We start from the raw sequence: 22,758 nt of genomic DNA on the forward strand, positions 1-22,758 counted from the left end.
TATAAAACCTCACTTTTCAATGTATTAATGGGAAAGCGAGGTTGTGATGAGGTGAGTGGATGGATGGGGGATAGAGAGGATGTGTGGGGGGCAGAATGTCTGGATGATGTGGGCTTTTAGTGTAAATGGAAGGACAGGGGTCTGAGGTCTGAGGAACCCCTGAATCTAATTCAAGCCTAGCTGCAACCAATTAAATTATAAATTGAATTATGGTGTAATTTTTGGGAAATGCCAAAAGCCTGATTCATTGCATATGAATAGGTCCTTAGAAGTGGGCAGGGAAAAGACCAGCATTTTGCTCCAACAACAGACCCTGTATTTTGTCGTGGTCTTGCGGTGCGGTAGCCATGTTTTTCCTAGTGGTCAATAGTCTCTCTGGGTAGAAAAGGACGAGACAAGTTGCAGCACAGACCCTGTTCCCAGTTGTGTTTAGTTTGAAAAACAAAGAGGAACTTATTACAGCTGGAGGCCTGGATATTTCCATCCTGTCTGTGGTCTGTCCAAATCTAGGGTTCCTCCTGAACAAACGCCTTTGGAAATTGCCAATTTTCACTGTCGTGGTATTTTGGCTGGCTGATTAACAGAGAGCATATTCTGCTGAGTTTGACCTCTGGGCTGTTGAGTTTGTGCTCTTGAGGATATCTGTAATCACAAGAGCCCAGTCTCCGGTGTATTTGATTTTCTGCAGCACTGCTCTCCTCGATGTGTCAGTGGCGTGCGTCAGAGTTCTGGTGGACAGCCCCATACGATATGTCTGGAATGAGCAAGAAAATAAAACCTGAAACACAATTTCCTGTGGTGGGTCATGACCAATGTTTTGGAATTCAATGTTCTGTTATCATAGGTTTGGTTCTCTATGTCTAAAAACCTGCTCTAACTTCCTGTTAATAGGGCTTGAATTTGTCAGATTGACATCTTCCTCATCTCTTAGAACAATGAGTTTCAGCAAATAAGTTTTTGGTTGACTCCAGAGTTACTTAAGTCTGTAACCACAGTAAATCTAGTACCAGTCACAGACTAACAGAGTAGACCTAATTAAAATAGGCTGACCAGTTAAGTTGCTGGACTTTGTCAGTCTCCCTGCTATAGTGGAATAAATGAAAAGGGCAATATTCCTACCTGAATGGATACCAGTCAGGAAGAGCCATGTTAACCTGTTTTCATTCCACTAATGTATAATATAGTGTTTGAAGGAAGTTGACTGCAGGACATAATCCCTTGTTATATTTGATCATGATTAACTCTATACAGGGTAAGGAACAGAACTGCTTTATCTCAGCTCTATATAATATGACAGGAATGCGGAAACCTTCAGTTAATGAGGAAAACATTCCTGTTGACAGGCTTGGTGAAGAGCGCTGTGCGGTTTCACTGTCCTGGAACCTAATGAATGTCAAGCACTTCTAATGAAGAGAACAGATGTGTTGAACAGATGTGCTTTCAACACATGTGCTGCTCTGTTTATCAGTGACTCCACTGTCTGTCCCCTCTTCTTCCAAGATACTCCTTAGCCTCTGGAGCTGGTTTCAATTCAAGGTCAAACATAACTGCTTCACTTAGGAGGACACTAATGGCTCTGAGTCAGATCATACTGTAGATATTATATTGATGCTGAAGCTGTATTGTACGAGTCCCTAAGTATGGATGGATACACAATATACAGTATCATAACATTTTAGAATAGAAAAGGATTACACTTGGAATCAAATCGTTAATCTATTTTTACAAGGGAGCCCAATGTCCAGGAGTTACTTCCTATTTTAAGCTCATGTGAGTCTCATCCCTCATCCCCTCTCATCCCTGTTTTCTTTAAATGGTGATAAAGTATACCCTTGTGGTTCAACGTGTTTGAAGGAAGTGTGTTGGATCAGCACCAAACTCTGTAACGGTCTGGGTGTAGCTGGTGCAGAGGAGTCAGGCGCAATAAAAGGCGTAATAAAAGTAACTTTATTCAATAATATACATTCCATGTAGTAAATACCAAACCCACACAAAAGGACCGAAATACATAAAATAAACACGCACAAAAACCATGGGGAAAACAGAGGGTTAAATAATGAACATGTAATTGGGAATTGAAATCAGGTGTTTAAAACAAAGACAAAACAAATGGAAAATGAAAAGTGGATTGGCGATGGCTAGAAGGCCGGCGATGTCGACCACCGAACGCCGCCCGAACAAGGAGAGGGACCGACTTCAGCGGAAGTCGTGACAGGAGCCGCGCGTCGACACCGACCTCGGGGACGACCCGGAGGACGAGGCGCAGGGCGATCCGGATGGAGACGGTGGAAATCCCACAGCAACGAAGGGTCCAAAACGTCCTCCACCGGCACCCAGCATCTCTCCTCCGGACCGTACCCCTCCCACTCCACGAGGTACTGAAGGTCCCTCGCCCGACGCCTCGAGCCAAGTATGGCTCGAACAGCATACGCCGGAGCCCCCTCGATGTCCAGAGGGGGCGGAGGAACCTCCTGCACCTCAGACTCCTGGAGTGGACCAGCCACCACCGGCCCGAGGAGAGACACATGGAACGAGGGGTTAATACGGTAATCTGGGGGAAGCTGTAACCTGTAGCAAACCTCGTTCAGTCTCCTCAGGACTTTCCAGCTTTCGGCAGGGCAGGTTTCGGGGCAGGTTTCGGGTCAAGAGCCAGACCCGATCCCCCGGTGCGAACACCAGGGCCTTGCTGCGGTGGTGATCGGCGCTCGCCTTCTGACGCCTCACGGCCTGTTGCAGGTGCACATGAGCGGCGTCCCAGGTCTCCTCCGAGCGCTTAAACCATTCGTCCACCGCAGGAGCCTCGATCTGGCTCTGATGCCAAGGTGCCGCCCACTCCCCCAGCCGGTCCTGGCAATAAGACCGCAGAAACCTACCCACATCCTGGTTTACCCTCTCCACCTGCCCGTTACTCTCGGGGTGAAAGCCTGCCCAAGACCCCCGGATGCTCCATGAACGCCCTCCAGACCCTTGACGTGAACTGGGGACCTCGATCAGACACTATATCCTCAGGCACCCCATAGGGAGACCGGGCAAAGGAAGGAGACGGCAGGACTTAGAGAACCGATCCACAACGACCAGGATCGTGGTGTTCCCCTGTGAGGGAGGAAGATCCGTGAGGAAATCCACCGATAGGTGCGACCACGGCCGTTGTGGAACGGGTAAGGGCTGTAACTTCCCTCTGGGCAAGTGCCTAGGGGCCTTGCACTAGGCGCACACCGAGCGACATCGAAATGGGTTTTTTCTGCTCCTGCTATCTCCATTTCGTGGTGCGTGTTTCTGTAATGGTCTGGGTGTAGCTGGTGCAGAGGAGTCAGGCGCAGGACAGCAGAGATGAGTAATAAAAGTAACTTTACTCAATAATATACATTCCATGTAGTAAATACCAAGCCCACTGTAACGTTCGTTGTGAGGAGTGCTCATAATGAACTTTTAATGTAAACACTTATTAACAAACAAAAACAACAAAACGATGAACGATGAAAAAACAGTCTTGACGGCAACGTACAGCAAAACAAGAACAACCTCCCACAAAACCCCCATGAAAACAAACTCCTAATTATAGGACCTTCAATCAGAAGCAACGATTACCAGCTGCTTCCAATTGAAGGTCCAACCCCAATAAACTAAACATAGAACTACAATAGACTAGACAGAACATAGAACTATACTAACATAGAACAATACAAAAAACCCCGGAATACATAAACCAAACACCCATCTACATACACATACAACCCGAACCATATAAAACAAATACCCCCTGCCACGTCCTGACATTTAAGTCATTTGATGACCAAACTACAATAACAAAATAACCCCTATACTGGTCAGGACGTGACACCCACACAAAAGGACCGAAATACATAAAACAAACATGCACAAAAACCATGGGGAAAACAGAGGGTTAAATAATGAACATGTAATTGGAAATTGAAATCAGGTGTGTAAAACAAAGACAAAACAAATGGAAAATTAAAAGTGGATTGGCGATGGCTAGAAGGCCGGTGACGTCGGCCGCCGAACGCCGCCCGAACAAGGAGAGGGACCGACTTCAGCGGAAGTCGTGACAGCCACATCACTACAGAAACATTCATTTGTGAATAATGAAGATTCCATTTGGCAGGTCTTGTTACGTTCATCAAAGCAGTAGTTATTGGCTAAATGAAGACTACTACTTGGACCTTCAGCTAATTCAATCGAGTACAGGCTTAACTGAATGAACAACAATGACGGAATATATTATGACATTTGAATAAATGGTTTGGGGAATGGTCTTGTCTCCAAGGGAAGATCCTCGGAGCCAGATGATGTGATAGCAGGTAGCCCTATGCGGGTCTGCTGGTTTCCATCATTGGAACTCCTTTCCCCCGCTGATGACAGACCTTAAGGTTATTATAGCTGGTGATGGTGAGGAGGTGGATGGTTGTCGAAAAGTGAGAAAGTGAGAGAACGAGCGTAGGTTGACATTTAAATACATCCCAAGATTTAAGCCCATTGGTTGAGAGAGAGGAAGGTGCTAATTGCAAGAGTGAGCCCGTAGGTTAAACAGCAAGCGTGATGAATGTGCATTATTGTGCCGTGCTTAAAGGCTATGAGGTAAATAGGTGAAAAACATTCCACACATGGCTAATAGGAAAGAGGAGAAGAAGCAAGACGCTATGTTGATGATGATACATTTGTATTCATTCCCAATATACCCGTAGAAAAGGAAACAAAGTGAATTATGTTAAGCCTACTGGATGAAGTTAAATGAGCATTCAGGCCAGCCTTCCTGATTGAACTTTCGTAAACTAGATTAGAAAAAGGCAAGGCTGATGCTCAGAACATTGTGATATGATATTCGGCTCTTTCTCTACCAGAGCTTTTTTTTGTTGCCTTGATAGTAAATTGACTGTCTTGATAGTTTTTTTTGTTGTGCTGTTTTTAGTTTCCAGTTCCCACTATTTCAAGTCAGTAAATAACTTCATAGCTTTGTATGTTGCTTTTCTGGTGACTTAGGAAAGATGGTGATGATGAGTGAGTTGTATCACTGTGACAGGCATTCAATGGTCCATTGGAAGAATAGCGCCATGGTTTATGCCTTTCAGTAAATTGCCCATGCACTGCCAAAGATGTATTATTAGTCTATCCCTCTGGACATCCCCTCTCAGTGGGTACAGCACCAGCTCCTGTACATCCTGCAGAGCTTTTAACACCAACATGTGTGAGACATCTGATATGTTTAGGCGTTTCTGCATGAATAGACAGTGCATGACTTAAACAGGATGTAAACTGGTGTCCGTTGGGAATGATGCAGACCACTGATTCTAGTTGATGTCCCTCTACAACAAACCATGCCTTAGGATTTGGATATGGATTTCATTAAAACAACATTGCAAATAAATTGCTCCCTTCTAAAGACCTTTTCTGTGAATGAGTTCATTTTCCTACAGATTATATCAAGTATTATATGTTTTGGGCACCCTTTTGGTCAGAATACAATTTGGAAATATCTGAAATAGCTCAGTACTGATGTATTACCTTATCATAATCCACTATGTACTGGAACCCTTGGAAAGAAAAAAAGACTGAAAATATAATGAGCAAAACGCCACAGTGTGAGAATGTACTGTAAGCTACAGTGTTCCCTGAACTAAATATCTTTCAAGTCCATTTTGTGTGACAATTTAAATGTTTTACTGCAGGTGTTTGTTCTGTTTCGCAGATCTCAGAGGATGAAAGGTGTGAGGTGAAATGGAACACATGCAAACAATTCAAATCGCTCAAACGTACACAAAAGGCTGTTATCAAGAGTAAACATTTCAAATTTTTTACCAAGTGTGGGGTTTTTGTAGTGCGTGCAGGGTACACCAGGCGCTACCTTTGAAGTTGAACTAAATGTGGAGCACGGCAGGGAGGTTATGAACCCAGGTCATCCATTCCTTGTGTTTCTGAAGATGACCAGATATCCTGTGGTTGATGATTGAATATCTTTTTCTTTTGTTACATTTTTAGACCCAATCTAAGGGCGTCATCTCAGCTTTGAACCGCACATGTGACGTTAAACAGTCAAACAATCCCTTACTCTGGAAACATCTTTGCTTCATTTGATAGTCAGTAGCTAGCGAAGAAGCCAACGTCCCCAAAGTAAACATCAATTTATGCATTTTAGTGTTTTCAATAAAACATGCCAATTGTTAAATTGAACCAACAATTGCTTTATTTTGAAGCCAAATGGCAAATGGTGTTACTGGTATAGAGAGGAGTAGGCAGGAGGCTGTCGCAGGTTTACTGAATTTATTTTTAAGCACCATAGATCAAAGCGGGACAAAACCCAAACGCTGTTGTGCTCAAAATATATCTTCAAAAACAAAAAGTCACAGGGCGAACCTGTCACGAATCCCTCTGGAACTTTCATTGTGCACACCTGGCCCCTATTCCAACTGATTGTATTTGTATATAAATTCAGCAAAAAAAGAAACGTCACTTTTTCAGGACCCTGTATTTCAAAGATAATTCGTAAAAATCCAAATAACTTCACACATCTTCATTGTAAAGGGTTTAAACACTGTTTCCCATGCTTGTTCAATGAACCATAAACAATTCATGAACATGTGGAACGGTCGTTAAGACACTAACAGCTAACAGACGGTAGGCAATTAAGGTCACAGTTATGAAAACTTAGGACACTAAAGAGGCCTTTCTACTGACTCTGAAAAACACAAAAAGAAAGATGCCCAGGGTCCCTGCTCATCTGCGTGAACGTGCCTTAGGCATGCTGCAACGAGGCATGAGGACTGCAGATGTGGCCAGGGCAATAAATTGCAATATCCGTACTGTGAGACGCCTAAGACAGCGCTACAGGGAGACAGAACGGGCAGCTGATCGCCATCGCAGTGGCAGACCATGTGTGACAACACCTGCACAGGATCGGTACATCTGAACATCACACCTGCGGGACAGGTACAGGATGGCAACAACAACTGCCCGAGTTACACCAGGAACACACAATCCCTCCATCAGTGCTCAGACTGTCCGCAATTGGCTGGACTGAGGGCTTGAGGGCCTGTTGTAAGGCAGGTCCTCACCAGACATCACCGGCAACAACGTTGCCTATGGGCACAAACCCACCATCTCTGGACCAGACAGGACTGGCAAAAAGTGCTCTTCACTGACGGGTTGCGGTTTTGTCTAACCAGGGGTGATGGTCGGATTCGCGTTTCTCGCCCAAGGAATGAGCGTTACACCGAGGCCTGTACTTTGAAGCGGTCCGGAGGAGGGTCAGTCATGGTCTGTGGCAGTGTGTGACAGCATCATTGGACTGAGCTTGTTGTCATTGCAGGCAATCTCAATTGTCACGGATCCCTCTGGAACTTTCATTGCGCACACCTGGCCTCTCTTCCCACCGATTGTATTTGCGTATATGTGCCCTTTGTTCACCATGGTGCTGTCGATTATTGCTGATCGCCTGAGCTGGACAGGAGGGGGAGCCAAAGCAAAGGCTGGTGTGACAGAACCAATCTTCCACCGCAGGAACCTTGATCTGATAGCCTAGAACACAAAGGGTGTGAGGTTAGTGGAGGAGTGACGGAGGGAGTTTTGTGCGTATTCTGCCCAAGGCAGAAACGCAGCCCACTCCCCTGGCCGGTCCTGACAGTAACTACGAAGGTACCTACCCAGTTCCTGATATACCCTTTCCCCCTGCCCATTTGATTGGGGACGGTATCCTTAGGTGAGGCTGACCATGAGCCCCAGTCGTTCCACGAAAGCCTTCCAGACACGGGAGGTGAACTGAGGACCACGGTCAGACATGATGTCCTCCGGCATCCCGTAGTGCTGGAGACGTGAGAGAAGAGAGTCTCCGCGGTCTGCAGGGCCGTAGGGAGACCAGACAGGTTTTGGAAAACCGGTCCACAACAACCAGGATGGTGGTGTGCCCCTCTGAGGGAGGAAGGTCTGTGACAAAGTCCACGGAGAGATGGGACCAGGGTCGTTGTGGAACCGGCAGCGGGTGGAGTTTGCATAGGGGAGGTGTCTAGGTGTATTGCTCTGTGCGCAGGTCGAGCAGGAAGAGACTTAAACCCAGACGTCCCAGGCCAAGGTGGGGCACCAGTACTTGGCAGAGAGACAGTCGATAGTATGGGCTATACCCAGGTGCCCCGAAAGTGCTGTGTGTGCCCATGCGAGGAGACAGTCCCGCACATCAGACGGCATGTAGATACGCCCCTCGGGACAGTGGGCAGGTGAGGGCTCCTGTCGCAGTGCTGAATGGGTGAGGGTGCATTTGTCAGGCTGTAGGGCATTACCCTGTATTCATAGTGCCCAGTGCTGGTGCTGAAGGCGGTCTTCCATTCATCCCCTCTCTGATGTGCACCAGGTTGTAGGCACTGGGTCAATCCAATCTAGTAAAGTACTTAGCACCGTGCATCTGTTCGATCACAGTGGGTATGAGAGGCAGGGGATAACTGAATATAACAGTTGCTTTACTCAGTGTCCGGTAATCGATACAGGGGCGGAGACCTCCCTCCTTCTTCACACAAAAGAAGTTGCAGGCGGCCAGAGAGGTGGACGGACGAATGAATCCTTGGGCCAGTGCCTCCTGGACATAGGCCTCCATGGCTTCGGTCTTTGCATGCAAGAGAGGATAGATGTGCCCCCGCGGGAGGTTAGAACCAGACAGTAGGTTGATAGTGCAGTCCAATGGGCAATGTGGGGGCAGGCACGTGGCATGAGTCTTCGAAAAGGCCACCTGTAGGTCCCAGTACTCCATCGGGATAGGGACATTGGTGGTTTCCACGGAGGTGGCACAGATTGACACAGAGACACCTCCCCTGAAACCTAAAACTGCAGGGTGTGCAGGAGAGTTTAAGGTGGTTGTGAGTAACTGTGTGGGAAATGGGAATCATGGTCTGGCGCACCAGTCCTGTTCCTAGGGGACAGTTGTCTAGGGCAAGTACTGGGATAGGAGTTGAAAAGGGACTAGAGGAATGCGTAATGATAAGGCCACTCACCGGTGTAGGACATTTCCTGCAGCACCTGAGTCCACTAGGGCAGGACTCAGTGGGGGCCCAGGATAGTCAGGGAAGGTGACTGGGAGAAGGACGGGCTGGGTGGACAGAGAGGAGCAAGGCACGTCCACGCCTACCTGGGAAGGTGCAGGAGTGCTCCTCGGCCTGTCGCTTAATCACCTGGTTCTCCTTCTGGGACAGGTGTTCCAGGGGTGGTCCGACTCCCCGCAGTAGGAGCAGAGACACTGTTGACATTGCTGTTGGCGTTCCTCAGGGGGAAGGTGCGTCGTGCCCACCTCCATGGGCTCAATCTCGCTGGAGGTTCCTGGGAGAGACCCAAACCCCCGGGATGGGCGGCGAAGGGCACTGCAGGAGATTATCCAGGCGGATGGTCATGGCGATGAGCTGGTCCAGCGTGAGGTCCTCATCGCGACAGGCCAGCTCGGTCTGGATGTCCGACTGTAGCCCGCTGCGGAAAACCGTCAACAGGGCCTGGTCGTTCCAGCCAGTGGACGCTGCCACTGTCCGGAAATCCAGAACATACTCCGACGCTGTCTTGTACCCCTGGCGTATACGGAGGAGACCTCCCTCTCACCTCCCTCTCGGCCCTCTGTAGGGTGGTCGAAGACGGCACGGAAGCGCTCATAGGACTGCACTTCTGGTCCGTCACTCTCCCAGACAACGTGCGCCCACTCCAGAGCCCGGCCTGTCAGCACCGAGATCACCAAGGCCACCTTGTCCCTCTCGGAGGCCGTCCCGGCATGACGGGCCAGGTGGAGGTCACACTGCAGGAGAAACCCCCTACAATGAGCTGGGGTGCCGTCAAACCCCTCCGGGAGGGGCAGGTGGACGTTGCCTATCGGACTAGGTAATGTAGATGGTGGTGGGGTGGCTGGAACGACCGCGGGGAGCTGGGAAGGTGGTGGTGTAGCCTGCAGTTGGCGTATGGCCCGAAGCACCTCGTCCATGGCAGTCCCGAGGCGCTCCAGGCACCAGTCGTGGTGGTGGAGCTTTGCTCCTACAGCCGAGAGGTCGGGATGTCCTGCTGCTTCCTGTTTTCTTGGGTCGGTTATTCTGTCACTGGTGTAGATAGGAGTAGGCAGGAGGCAGTCGCAGGTTTAGAACTACTGAATTTATTTATTAAGCACCATAGATCAAAGTGTGACGAAACCCAAATGTTGTTGTGCTCAAAATGTATGTTCATATACAAAAAGGCCCAGGGCGAACACAAAGTTCAAAATATAAAGTACTCAGGAAATAGTAGAGGAAATAGTAGGAGAGATTCCTCTAAGGAAAACAAGTAACATTTACAATGACCGACAAAGACAAATGGCAGAGGGAGTATATATACAGTGATAGAGTGGGGATTGGAACCAGGTGTGTGTAATGATGACGAGACAAGTCCGGGGTTGATGAGTGAAGGGCGTTTGCCAGCAGTAGGTTCGGCAGCAGCTAGAAGGCCGTCGACGCCTAACGCCTGAGCTGGACAGGAGGGGGAGCCATAGCGAAGGCTGGTGTGACAAACGGCAAATAAGGCATCTAATGGCATCTAAGCTGAGAAAATATGTTAGTGTTTGCAGTGAAACATCTGTTTTTATACAATATTAAAAATGGCATCTTACCCAATATAGTTACAGCCTACTTCATCTAGTGAGTTGCTTTTTTATAATTCAATTTCACAAGCATGGCCATGTCTCGTATGTTTTTCTTCAGCATCTGGCAACATACAGACTGTCTATTGTCATGTGAGCTTTTCATACAGGCGTCAATCTTTAGAATGACACGATACTAGTATTGACTTATTTTTATTGTCTCTTTTGTCCAGTCTTGTGAGGTTGAGTTATGCTGACCCCCAGTGAAAACCCCTATTCCTGTTAGTGTGTGTTGATCCTAATTGGACCGTGGGGTGTGTCACATGATTTGTCCATCAACCCCCAGGGCTCTGATTGTTGGTGTTGTGTCCTGTTTCCGGCCCTCTACTCCACTGAGCTAAAACTGTCATGTCCAGTTTATTTTTGTGTGACTTTGTAGTTCAAATTCGTCAATCGTTGTTTTGAATTGGGCTTGTTGTCTATAATTAATCTGTTTATACACATTTGAATTGTTTCAATCACTTCGGCTGAGTTCCTGTTTGGCGAGTCAGAGATGTGTCGGTAGTCTGGAGCCTTGAGTCAGAGGGATCAGGAAACTTGAGTAGGGCTTTATTCAGGTCTTTGTGTTAGAATTCCTAAGCCTCTAAGGGTTTACTGTAACGGTGCTGATGTTGCACCCTGTTCAGAAATAACATGATGCATATAAAATAGAGTGTTTGGGAGAGGAGTGTTTTCTGTGGGCTGTGTATGAGGCAACTCTAATGTTGTTTGCATAGATATTCTTGCTGGTATTCTTATTCTGCTGCCTCTCACTCTGTGGAACTACTGTAATGTAGGCCTACAGTATGTACCTTGGTAAAACAGAGCTCTCACACTTGCAATATTCTCTGCTGCCTGATCTTGTTTATGGCTCTTCTGTGAATAGTTTATTTATATATATTTTCTTTTTAACACATTCTGAAAACCTAGCTGCCTTGAGATCCCGGATTGCCTTGTATGCTTCCTGTGGTAGAAGATTAAAAGGCATTTAAATATGGTTTCCAGAATTTGTTTTTCCAAGTGTTTTATTTTCATGTAAATCTCACTGACCAGGATGTATAAATTCAAGCCTGATCCCCTCCACCCTCATTTAACTGAGTAAGTGTGGACAAGCCGTAGCCAAAGGGATTACTTGATAATTAAGTTCAGCTGATGTTATTGAAATCTAAGGACAGACAGATTCAGGGAGGAGGCATTCCTAACTAATACGATTAAGATGCATATCTTAATGTTCCATCCTCTATAAACAAGTGGAGGTTTTATTGCCAAGATTAAAACAGGCCCGAAGACAGGGGTTGTGTTTAATCAAAAGTGGTGATAATAATGTATATTACAATGCGAGGACTCAATATACTGTATGGCAATCCAGAGAGAAGGTTCTGAGCTGTTCTGTAATGGTTACCTTGTATTGAACTTATTGTCCCCGTTTTTCATGAGAGCTAAATTGGGCTATTAAAAAAATGGGTTCCATAAAAATGACTTATTTCAAAACAGAGCTTAATCTAATTGTACTGATAGTTGATCTACTTTGATACTACTATCCAAAGCAGTGTGTGCCAATTTCAAACAGGGCAAAGGAGTTTTTAATAACACTTTTTGGTTATTGTGTAGAACTCAAGCCATGTTGTTAACAGATTGTTAACTTCAGCCCATGTAAACAAATGTATTCTAAAGTAATGTTAGGTAATTGTGCTCAAGTCGTAATACTATACTGTACCTCTTGAGTTTTGGATTTATAAGCTGTTAATAATGCCTTATAAATGTTATGAACCTCATGTTATTACAGTACAAACTCACCTTTTACAAACATCTTGTTCATATGCGTCAGCGACAACAACTCGTTGTGAACTCAAATTGATCCTTCCCAAGGTTATATGACAAGCAATTATCTTTTGTGGGCTTCAGATTCATTATTGAAACTGTAGGACAACAAAAACATCAAGCATTTGGCCACATTCATCTGCTACATTTATATTCAACATGTCAGAGTGCAATTTATATGTAAAGGCCTCATCAGAGAACACTTGAGTAAGCCACCTATCCTCTGGTGTCGGGACGCACAGTCAATAACAGCAATCATCTAACCACTTGTTCCTCTCTCTCTCTTTCTCTCTCTCAGTAAGCAGCTCCAGCCATGCTTTACTGGACAAGTCCCTGGAGGAGAACTTCATGTTCCCCCATCACTTGAGGCCTGAGGACGAGAGCCAAAGTAAGACTATTCACTTAGACACAGCCACAGCAAGCTGTTTGTCATTAGCAGACCAGGAGAAGAATTCATTATTGACTTATTGACGCTATTGACACAGTCACATAGAATACTCTCCCATATCGTTAGTGAAATATTCAAAGTGTGTATGGAACCCAACTTATTAAGTGTCATTAATGGTCATGTGTGTCTGGGACATTAAGGCTCAGGTGTCTGTGGTTGTTCATTGTTTTGCCTTATAGGGCTGCCGTTTCTCTTAGGTAGTCAGTAGTCTGTGTGGTCTGCAGAGAGTGAATTAAACCATTGAAAGCACTAATCTAATGCAGTGTTTGTCACAGCTTTTACAACATTGGTAATGTGTTCATTTTGATTTGCAACATCTTTAACTATAAAACGTGACACAGTCTGAAGTCAAAAGCATTGCGTTCTCAGTCTTGTTTGTTCATTAAATGAAGACCCTCTTGAAATGGAGTTTAACACAAAAAGCCTCGTCTGCCTTGTTTATTCATGACAAAAGCATGCTTGTATTTATAGTAACCCATCAATCTGCATTGCAATAAAAAATAAAAAAAATTACATTTTCCACCTAACCACTTCCATTAGGATATTTCCGCGTCCCAGAAGAGAGGAATGGCTTTCTTATTAATGGTTTCACTCATTCAGGACCCTCACACATTCACTTGGTTAGATTCCCCATGCCAGTTATGGAGCCTCTAAAAATGTATATTTTCCTCTTCCAGACTGACATTCCCTGGTCTTCTGCTGTTTCAATGTCTGATCGTTCACAAATGACTAGCTTCATCAGTCACGAAGCAGCATTCTTAGTTTGAACTATAAAATGCTTTTGAATTGTCTTGTTGGTGTCTTATTGGAGAAAGGCTAGATATCTCCAGCACTACACTTTAGGTAATTTCAAGCGCAAATGGAATTAGTCTGAAACGGACAATAACAGCTCCAAACACTAAGCAGGGTTTCTATGGTCATTTTAGTCAATTCTGGTTGCTGAGAAGAAACTGTACTGAATATGTACTGACATGAGTAATTTGTGCATGATTGTGTGAGTGTAGCAGACTCCAGACACTAAAGAGTTAGTTAAATAGTTAACCAATAGCTACCCAGACTATCTGCATTGACCCTTTTTGCAATAACTCTGTTGACTCATCACATATGCTGCTGCTGCTGTTATCTATCATATTATCTATCCTGTTGCCTAGTCACTTATATGTACATATCTACCACAATTACCTCGTACCCCTCCACATCCACTCGGTACTGGTACCCCGTGTATATAGCCAGGTTATCGTTACTTATTGTGTATTTATTCCTCATCTTGTTTTATCTCTGCATTGTTGGGAAGGGCCTGTAAATAAGCATTCCACTGTTAGTCTACACCTATTGTTTACAAGGCATGTGACAAATACAATTTTATTTGGATTTGATATTTAATGATGGCCTTTTGTTAAGGCTCAGAGATGCTTTATAAAAAGTTTTCAATGGCAAACTAAATAGACATTTTCTACTGAATATGCTGTATGTGCTGTTCTTGGAGGTAGGCAGAGCTGTCTGCGTATTGCCATTATCGGAGTCTGGTAAATGTGCTCTCAGATAATGCATGTCAGAGAGCTCCTTTGGTATGAGTAGAAAATGTCGCTGACCCCTGTGAGGCTACCAATTATGTGGCTCACTCTGCATTGCTTGTCTGAATGTGTTCAGAATTACAGTAGAAACAGTAATGCCCACAAACTGTGGTAACTGTACCAAGGACGTGTCAGCAATCATGAGATTATCGCTCCAATTCTATGCTGTCCTTGAAGATGAAGTCTATACTGAAGCTAATTTACTGTAACCATAATGGTTTCAAATGATAATTGCCCTGAGATTTGGTTAATTTCTGCTAATTTCACCCATGGGCATTTTGAGTTTCTTCTTCTCATGTAAGGAACTATTTATTGGTGGAGTGGAGTACACAGTGAAGGAGCTGTGGCTCAGTGGTCTAAGGCACTGCATCTCAGTGCTAGAGGTGTCACTACAGACCCTGGATCAATCCCTGGTTTGATCCTGGGCTGTGTCACAACTGGCTGTGATTGGGAGTCCCATAGGGCAATTTGTTCTTAACTGACTTGCCTAGTAAAATAAATAAAAATCTTGTCATACTTCTGAAGCAGGATGCCATGTTGGCCTAAATTGGCATCAGATAAGGATAATTATTTCCGTGGGTTGTGTCTCCATTTCATTCATTTGTATAAATACTGTCAACTCATTTGATTACAAATCTATTTCAGATGTAGTTTTCCTCTTGAATTCCATGTTGACATCAATGAATACAGTACAATGTAAATGGTATCATACAGTTACAGTGGCCAGTGTTGAGCAAGAATGTGTGGCAGGTCCGTAGAGTCAGTCTCAGACCTAATGGAACTCTTTATCCTCACTCCTGCAGTTACCTCCTGTGATTTTGAATCGCCTTGCTCCTGGATCTTCTCCAATCACAGCATCAGATATGATTGGAGGGTCACGTCACCACAGCAACACAGATCCAGCACACAGGCCATGAGACCGGTCAGCGACCATTCGGAGGGGAGCTCTGATGGTAAGGGAGGAAGCACAGTCACAAATTGTGTTTTTCACTCACACTTTTAATGTGGTACTCCTTTTATCTCACTGAGAGCATGGTGTAGTATGCTATATTCAGAGAGACGTAATGGAGGCATTAGATAGATGGTGTTGAGTGCTGGGAAAACAGGCAAGAGAGAAGGGGCACATTTTTAAAATGTTGTTTTGCTCTATAATCAACAGTTGTTGTTTTTTTTTACTTCTGGGAAATTATTGTCTGGTTCCCTCCCTTTCTAGGTCACTTCCTGCTTTTGAGTGCCTCCGCTGCCTCCAGGGCATCTAGAAAGTGTGAATACCACATCACTAGTCCAGTGGTCTACAGTAGTGGTCCACTGTGCCATCTGCAGCTGGCCCGCTTTGAGTCAGGGCCCACCGCTGGAAACCTCTCAGTCTTAGTGAAACCAGTCGACTCAGCATCTGTCATCAGCACAACAGCTCTCAGTGGCAGAGCCCAAGATGGCACCAGGTCAGCAAGGCCTTATGACTAGATTTTATGCTCATGTTTAGCCTCTTATGTTTCAATTGTATGCTTGTTCACTTGAACATTCCACACAACTTCTCAACAATTTCTATTTTGTATGCCTACAGTAGTAGCATTTGCGGTACTAGCTCTACACTGCATCCATATGTAACTTACTTACGGTACTTACGGTACTCTACAATGTATCTTGAGTACGTTCTTAGTGATGAAATCTGGCGGTGAACTCTATACACATCCACCTAATACAGTAGTAAAAGAAAGGGGCCAGCATTGCATTGAAACACTGCTAGTAACTATACGGTACTCAGTCTGTTGATGGATTGAAGTGGTTGTTTTAAGAAATACATGGATCATTCTGCTATAATGCACTGAAGTGAAGGTTCTTGGGATGCCTAGAGGGATAAAGTCCCATACAATAAGCTTTAAGTATGGCATGGAAATACCACTACATCCCTTGACATGGAGAGAGATCATCTTTGTGTAACTATTGTTGGGCAAATGTCCTTAATATTGATCTAATATTGGGCACAGGCATTCTGGGACCAGATAAAAGCATTTTGTTTCCAAATGCAGACCCTGAAAATGAATTTGGACCTAATTGGCCTGGACAGTAGCGTGGAGGGATGGGCAACAAGGTTATACCCTGGCCTCTTTATTTGGAGAGTAATGGAGTGCTTGTCCATTATGAAAAAGGTTTTAACTCACAGACTGTAAGATGGTGAGTACTGGGGATGACAGGTCACCTTAATCTCCACTGGAAGCAAGGCATACTGTATAAACAGGGGTGGACATATAGAAGAAACAGATGGAATTAATGAATAAATGAATGAAAGCTTTCAGCTTGACAAGTTGTTTTTTTCACAGAATGTACAGTACTGTATGATGTTCAGCACTCACCCACCGTAATGTGCAGACACATTTGTACCTATTAGCTGAGGTAGTAATAGTAGTGGGCTTTTAAGAGCATCTCATGTAATATTCTTGAATAAAGGCGCACCTATCGTAAAAAAAAAAAATGTAATTAGAATTTAAACTTGGATTTGAAAGGCGATGTAAACATTCCATTTAGCTCCCTCCCAAAAATGGGTTTGGGGGTCTCATTTACATTTTAGTCATTTAGCAGACGCTCTTATCCAGAGGGACTTACAGTAGTGAATGCATACATTTCATGCATTTAATTTTTTTTTTTATTGTACTGGCCCCCCGTGGGAATCGAACCCACAACCCTGGCGTTGCACACACCATGCTGGCGTTGCAAACACCATGCTCTACCAGCCATTGGGGGAGAGGGGGGGGGCTCAGGGAACCTCTCCTAGCTCCTGTGCTGTCATTGAGCTCAGGGAACCTCACGTGGAGGGATGGTTGTTGTATGGTACTGCAGGAGCAGAGACAGCATAGAGCCAATATGAACAGAAATATGAAATATGAACATATGTTGTCAAGAAAGACTGGAATCTAGACAGTTTGAATTGAATTTTATTTGGGCAAAAGATATACAAAAATATGTACAATGTGTCCCCAGAGGATAGCACATTATTCATTAAAACACTTGTTTCTAAAGTGGTCCTTGATGTAAAAACATACAGAACATGCAATGATTAGACAAAATGACAAACAAAGACATAACATTCATATTGACATCCCAAAAAGTGGCACTGTAGATTGCACTTAAAAATAGTTAAATGAGCAGATGTTGAGATGGTGGACATAATATATTATGTTATGCTGACTTCAGTTGAGAGGGAAATGTATAAACCTAAATCTAAAATGTCATAATATAATCTTTAAGTAGAATATAAAGTGTAGTATAATGGTTGCTTGGGTACTGCTTAAAATAGCCTTTGTCCTCATGAAGACGTGGGAAATGTCCCCACAAGGGAGAATGTTCCTTGTTTTACTATCCTTGTGGGGACTTTTTGGGGATTTTATGTCCCCACAAGTGTAGGAGAGCCAACCCACACACACATGCACAGTTAACCCTCTCTTTGCTTGGAACAGGGCCCAGTGGGAGGTGCTGGAGACGGTGATTGGAGAGGTGGATGAGCCCTTCCAGGTGACCCTGCTCTACTCCACTTGCCTGGGGAAGGATAGGGGCACTCTGGCCCTCGACTCCCTGGAGCTCATAGACTGTGACATGGGTAAATTCTGAATTACATCTCCGAACGTTAATAGAAACATAAAAATGCTATGATATTTTTCCGGAAACTAATCTGGAAACTAAATGTGAACTCTTTCTTGTTCCAGGTCACCATGAATTACAGCTGGGCACAGACTGTGACGAGATCACTTCTTTCCACTGTGACCTAGGAGGCTGCATTGACAAGACGAGAGTATGTGACTTCCACAGTGACTGCCCCCTAGGGGAGGATGAGGGATTTATCTGTGGTGAGTCTAAGGCCTTAAAGGGATACTGTGAGATTCTGGCAATTAAGCAGTTTTTCTCCTTACCCAGAGTCAGATGAAAAGTAGAAAAATGTCTTGATTGCCAGAATCTCGCTGTATCCCTAAGAGCAGCTCCAACAGTGCAACAACGTCACAATGACATTACTGACGTTGAATTCAGGGTCCAGATTTTTCATGGTCATCATGTGGCTAGGACAAATTCTGGGCCCTAGGTATGTGTAACTTGCATCTGATCTTTCCAAGAAAGATGTTGTCGAATATGTGTATACCTTTGATCCGAACTTCGTACTTTGAGAAATCTGAATAAGTTGTGTAACGTTCTGAAATTTCAAATAGGGCTTCACCATAATTCATTGCCAGCTTTGATTTTCTTTTTAAACCTCACCAAAACAATGTTTTTTTTTCAAAGTAAATCTTATAAGGTAGTGATCAGATTATGTTTGAAACAGCTAAGCCTAAAGGAAAAAGAGTTTCAGCATCTTAAATCACATCTTTTTTTGCGTTGGGTATTCTCATTGGATTAAATTAATGCAATTAGAAGTGACGAGAGTGATGTGACAAGCCACAAAGACAGAGTGTGGTACCACTGGCAGGGTGCATGCCACCTGCATTAACTGTATTAAAGTTTAAGGCCATGATGAATTGTTAATCCTTTCACTGCAGGCAGTGGATTAGCCAACAGTAAGTGCTCTCCTTCTCTCTACTGTGTGTCTCAGCCAGTTCCTTCTCTCTAAGTGTAACAACCACTAGATGGGCGTTGCATTAAGAGACAGAAATGTGCCAAAAGAGTCCTTCCACTAAGGCTAATATTTTTCTTTGGACCATTCTCTATGGGTTTAATTAATGTACTGTTTCTCCAAGACACCACTTGGAACTGAAATACCATTATTAATGCTGGTATTTGAATGTAAATGCTCGTTTAAACGGCAGCTTTGTGAAAGTATACAAAGGGAATTGATTAGTTAGTGACAACATGAAGGTAGCAATCAACGCTTGCAGCCCTTGCATCAATGCTCACATCAACACCATTAGTCATAAAAGCCCTCTTAACACTCACTCAAAACACATTCAATGCAAAGAATGGTTCAGACATGGACAATACAACTTGTACCTCCAGTAGGTAATTAAGAGGCTATTCTCATTGACAAACATTTGAGGAGATGCAGCGTGACAAGATTTCAGTTGACATAATATGTACATCAGTGGAGGCTGCTGAGGGGAGGACTGCTCATAATAATGCCTGGAATGTAGTATATGGAATGGTATCAAACATGTGGTTTATATTATTTAATTGACTCCATTCCAGCCATTACTATGAGCCGTCCTCCCCTCAAAAGCCTCCATTGATGTACATAAACTTTTCAATGTACGTTACAGCCTTGCCTGACTTTTCGTTGTGGCTGGCAATGTGACGTTCTCGTTCTGCAGCTCAAAATTTACCGTAAATATTAGTATCACAGTAGCCACTGGTACTGACTAGCCAGTAAGCTTGCAAGCTATTCAACTATGCAAGCAACTTTTCCTCTAAAACATATTAGCAAGCTACATTCTTGAATAATGCAGCTAAACCATAGTACACTCTTGAATAATGCAACAATTCACAAGCACGTGAATTGTGGGTTCATTTTTTTGTTCGTACACGCATTAGCTAAATGTAGTTTGCAAGACAATAAAACAGCTAGCTATCAATGCTAGCTAGTAACGTTAGCATATCAAACATGAATGTTTACCCCTCTCATACGAATATAAAACTACAGTTTCAGCGTATTAAAGTTACCATAGAACAAACCGCACACTGGGCACAAACTGGTTGAATCACTATTGTTTCAACGTCATTTGTCAACGTTTGTGACGTTGAATCTACGTGGGAAATACATTGGATTTGAAAAAAGTTATCAACGTAAACTGTTTTGAGGGTGAAATTTCAACCACAGGATTATGTCATCATGGTAACCAAATGTAAACATAGAAAAAACCGTGCATAAAATATGTTTAATTTGTTTAATTTGTTCAACGTTATATCCACTAACAGAAAAAAAACAACAGGCAGGGCAGCACCTCCTACTGGAGAATTGATATATCTACAGCTACCTTTTGGTCTCTCATCCAGGGTTTTAACCAAGCCCTGCTTAGCTATTTGTCACTGACTGTTACCAATGTGATATCGTGAGAATGATTGTTGAAAGATCTCCACTTCAAAACTACTAGGCTGCTATCAAAGTCATTCCAAAGGGAAGGTTTAACAGAGCATATTAAATGTGACCATACTTTATCACATACAGTGGCTTCGGAAAGTATTCAGATCCCTTGACATTTTCCAAAGTTTTTAACGTTACTGCCTTATTCTAAAATGGATTAAATAAATACAAATCCTCAGAAATCTACACACAATACCCCATAATAACAAAGCAAAAACAGGATTTTAGACATTTTTGCAAATGTATTAAAGATAAAAACAGAAATACCTTATTTACATAAGTATTCAGACCCTTTGCTATGAGACTCGAAATTGAGCTCAGGTGCATATTGTTTCCATTGATCATCCAATCTGCAAATTGATTGGAGTCCACCTTCGGTAAATTCAATTGATTGGACATGATTTGGAAAGGCACACACCTGTCTATGTAAGGTCTCACAGTTGACAGTGCATGGCAGAACAAAAAACAAGCTATGAGGTGGAAAGAATTCTTGACAACCAAACACAATTCAGTATCACTTTTGAAATAAATTAAATAGCCTATTAACTTGTCAACAAGTTAACAAATTATATGTTGAATTCACATTTCCAACTCAACCAAAAATACCAATTAAAGAATGGGATTAAGCCAGTGGCTCAGATGGAACTAACCAAGCAGTAGATATATCTCATTTAAAAGTTGTTATTTGGTTGTGTTCTCAACCAAACACAATTCAATATTCATTTTGTAATATATTAAATAGCCTAAAGTTAATGTTATCTAACAAACTAATGTAACATTCAACTTTGAAATGAGTAACACATCTATGGCCATATTTTGAGGTTACTCTAACTATACATTTCTTCTTGTGTTATTACTGTATATAAAGCGTGGATGTTCAAGATAGGTCATCGCAGGTCAGTAGAGATCTTCACAATTGCTGTTAAATTCTGTGCAGAATCTCGAACGGCATTGATCACTTGCACCATGTACTTTTAATGTAATCTCGACTGCAATCCAGGTCATTTGCATCTGTTATTAGACGAAGCGCAGCATGTATAAATAAACAAAATATCTGACATTGTATTCCCATGAACTTTAGTGTGCTTTTAAAGGGATACTTCAGGATTTTGGCAATTAAGCCCTTTACCTACTTCCCCCGAGTCAGATGAACTGGTGGATACCATTTTTATGTCTCTGCGTGCAGTTTGAAGGAAGTCACTAACTAGCGCAATTGCTAACTATCGTTAGCGCAATGACTGAAAGTGCATGGTAGCTATTAGCATGCTAGTAGATACCATAGACTTCCAGTCATTGCGTTAATACGCTAGATAGCATTAACTCACAAAACTCCTTCCAACTTCCTTCATAGGATGCAGAGACATAAAAATGGTATCCATGAGTTCCTCTGACTCAGGGGAAGTAGATAAAGGGATTCAATGTCAAAATCTCAAAGTATCCCTTTAAATGGCCCTTTAAAAAGCGCAGTTAGACATTTGGATGCCAACTAAACCAAAAACCAGACATTGTTTTTCAATTGGAATTTGGTTGTGCTTTTAGATGGTTGAAGCATATGATAACACATTGGAAATTCAACTAACTTTTGTCTGTCTTTAAGTGGATGAATATCCAAGCATCGGGCGGCGCACAATTGGCCCAGAGTCGTCCGGTTTTGGCCGGGGTAGGCCGTCATTGTAAATAAGAATTTGTTCTTAACTGACTTGCCTAGTTAAATAAAGGTGAACAATATACTGTAGGTTGTAATCTTATTGATCAACTTCTCAACCAAATATTACCCAATTATCCATGTTAAAATGACGTGATGTGCCCAGTAGGCAGGCTTCATTTTTATCAATATCATGGAAGTCATTACATGAGGTAAACGCAAAATTGCGACTGAAAACTTTGATAATTCCCTGGTGAGTTGGTTAGCTTCTTGCTGCACGCTTCTTTCCTGGATGGTGGCTCAGAGCAGCCAAGAGGGGAAAAATGCTGTTGAGGTTTCCTTTCTTAAAGCTTCGTTGACAATATCAGATATCATGTAACTGTAAGCTGTTACTGCAATTTCAGGTGAAAACTCAATTAAAACCAGTTTCAAATATCCTGAAAATGGCCGTACATTTCAGCTGTTTCAAAAGCATAGCTCTGCTACTAGTATTTATATTGTATGAATGTTGGGCAATTCTGTTTACACTACCCTGCTTAGACCTAATAAGACCTATTGAATAGTGTGACCCTGGAGAGACGCTGTGGGTTCAGC

General features: G+C 43.4%; 1 protein-coding gene across 2 annotated transcripts in view; it reads left to right on the forward strand.

Annotated features, from left to right (window-relative positions):
- Window positions 1-22,758, forward strand: part of ltk (leukocyte receptor tyrosine kinase) — a 72,250-nt gene that overhangs the window by 16,024 nt on the left and 33,468 nt on the right. For both annotated transcript variants that reach the window (XM_014210289.3, XM_014210290.3), the window contains exons 2-6: window positions 12,738-12,827; window positions 15,265-15,414; window positions 15,675-15,903; window positions 17,917-18,056; window positions 18,163-18,303. In XM_014210289.3, the coding sequence (XP_014065764.2) occupies window positions 12,738-12,827; window positions 15,265-15,414; window positions 15,675-15,903; window positions 17,917-18,056; window positions 18,163-18,303 (750 nt within the window). The remainder of the gene's footprint in view (window positions 1-12,737; window positions 12,828-15,264; window positions 15,415-15,674; window positions 15,904-17,916; window positions 18,057-18,162; window positions 18,304-22,758) is intronic.

This window comes from Salmo salar, chromosome 09 (assembly GCF_965601325.2).
Source record: "Salmo salar chromosome 09, fSalSal1, whole genome shotgun sequence".
NCBI classification, from domain to species: domain Eukaryota; kingdom Metazoa; phylum Chordata; class Actinopteri; order Salmoniformes; family Salmonidae; genus Salmo; species Salmo salar.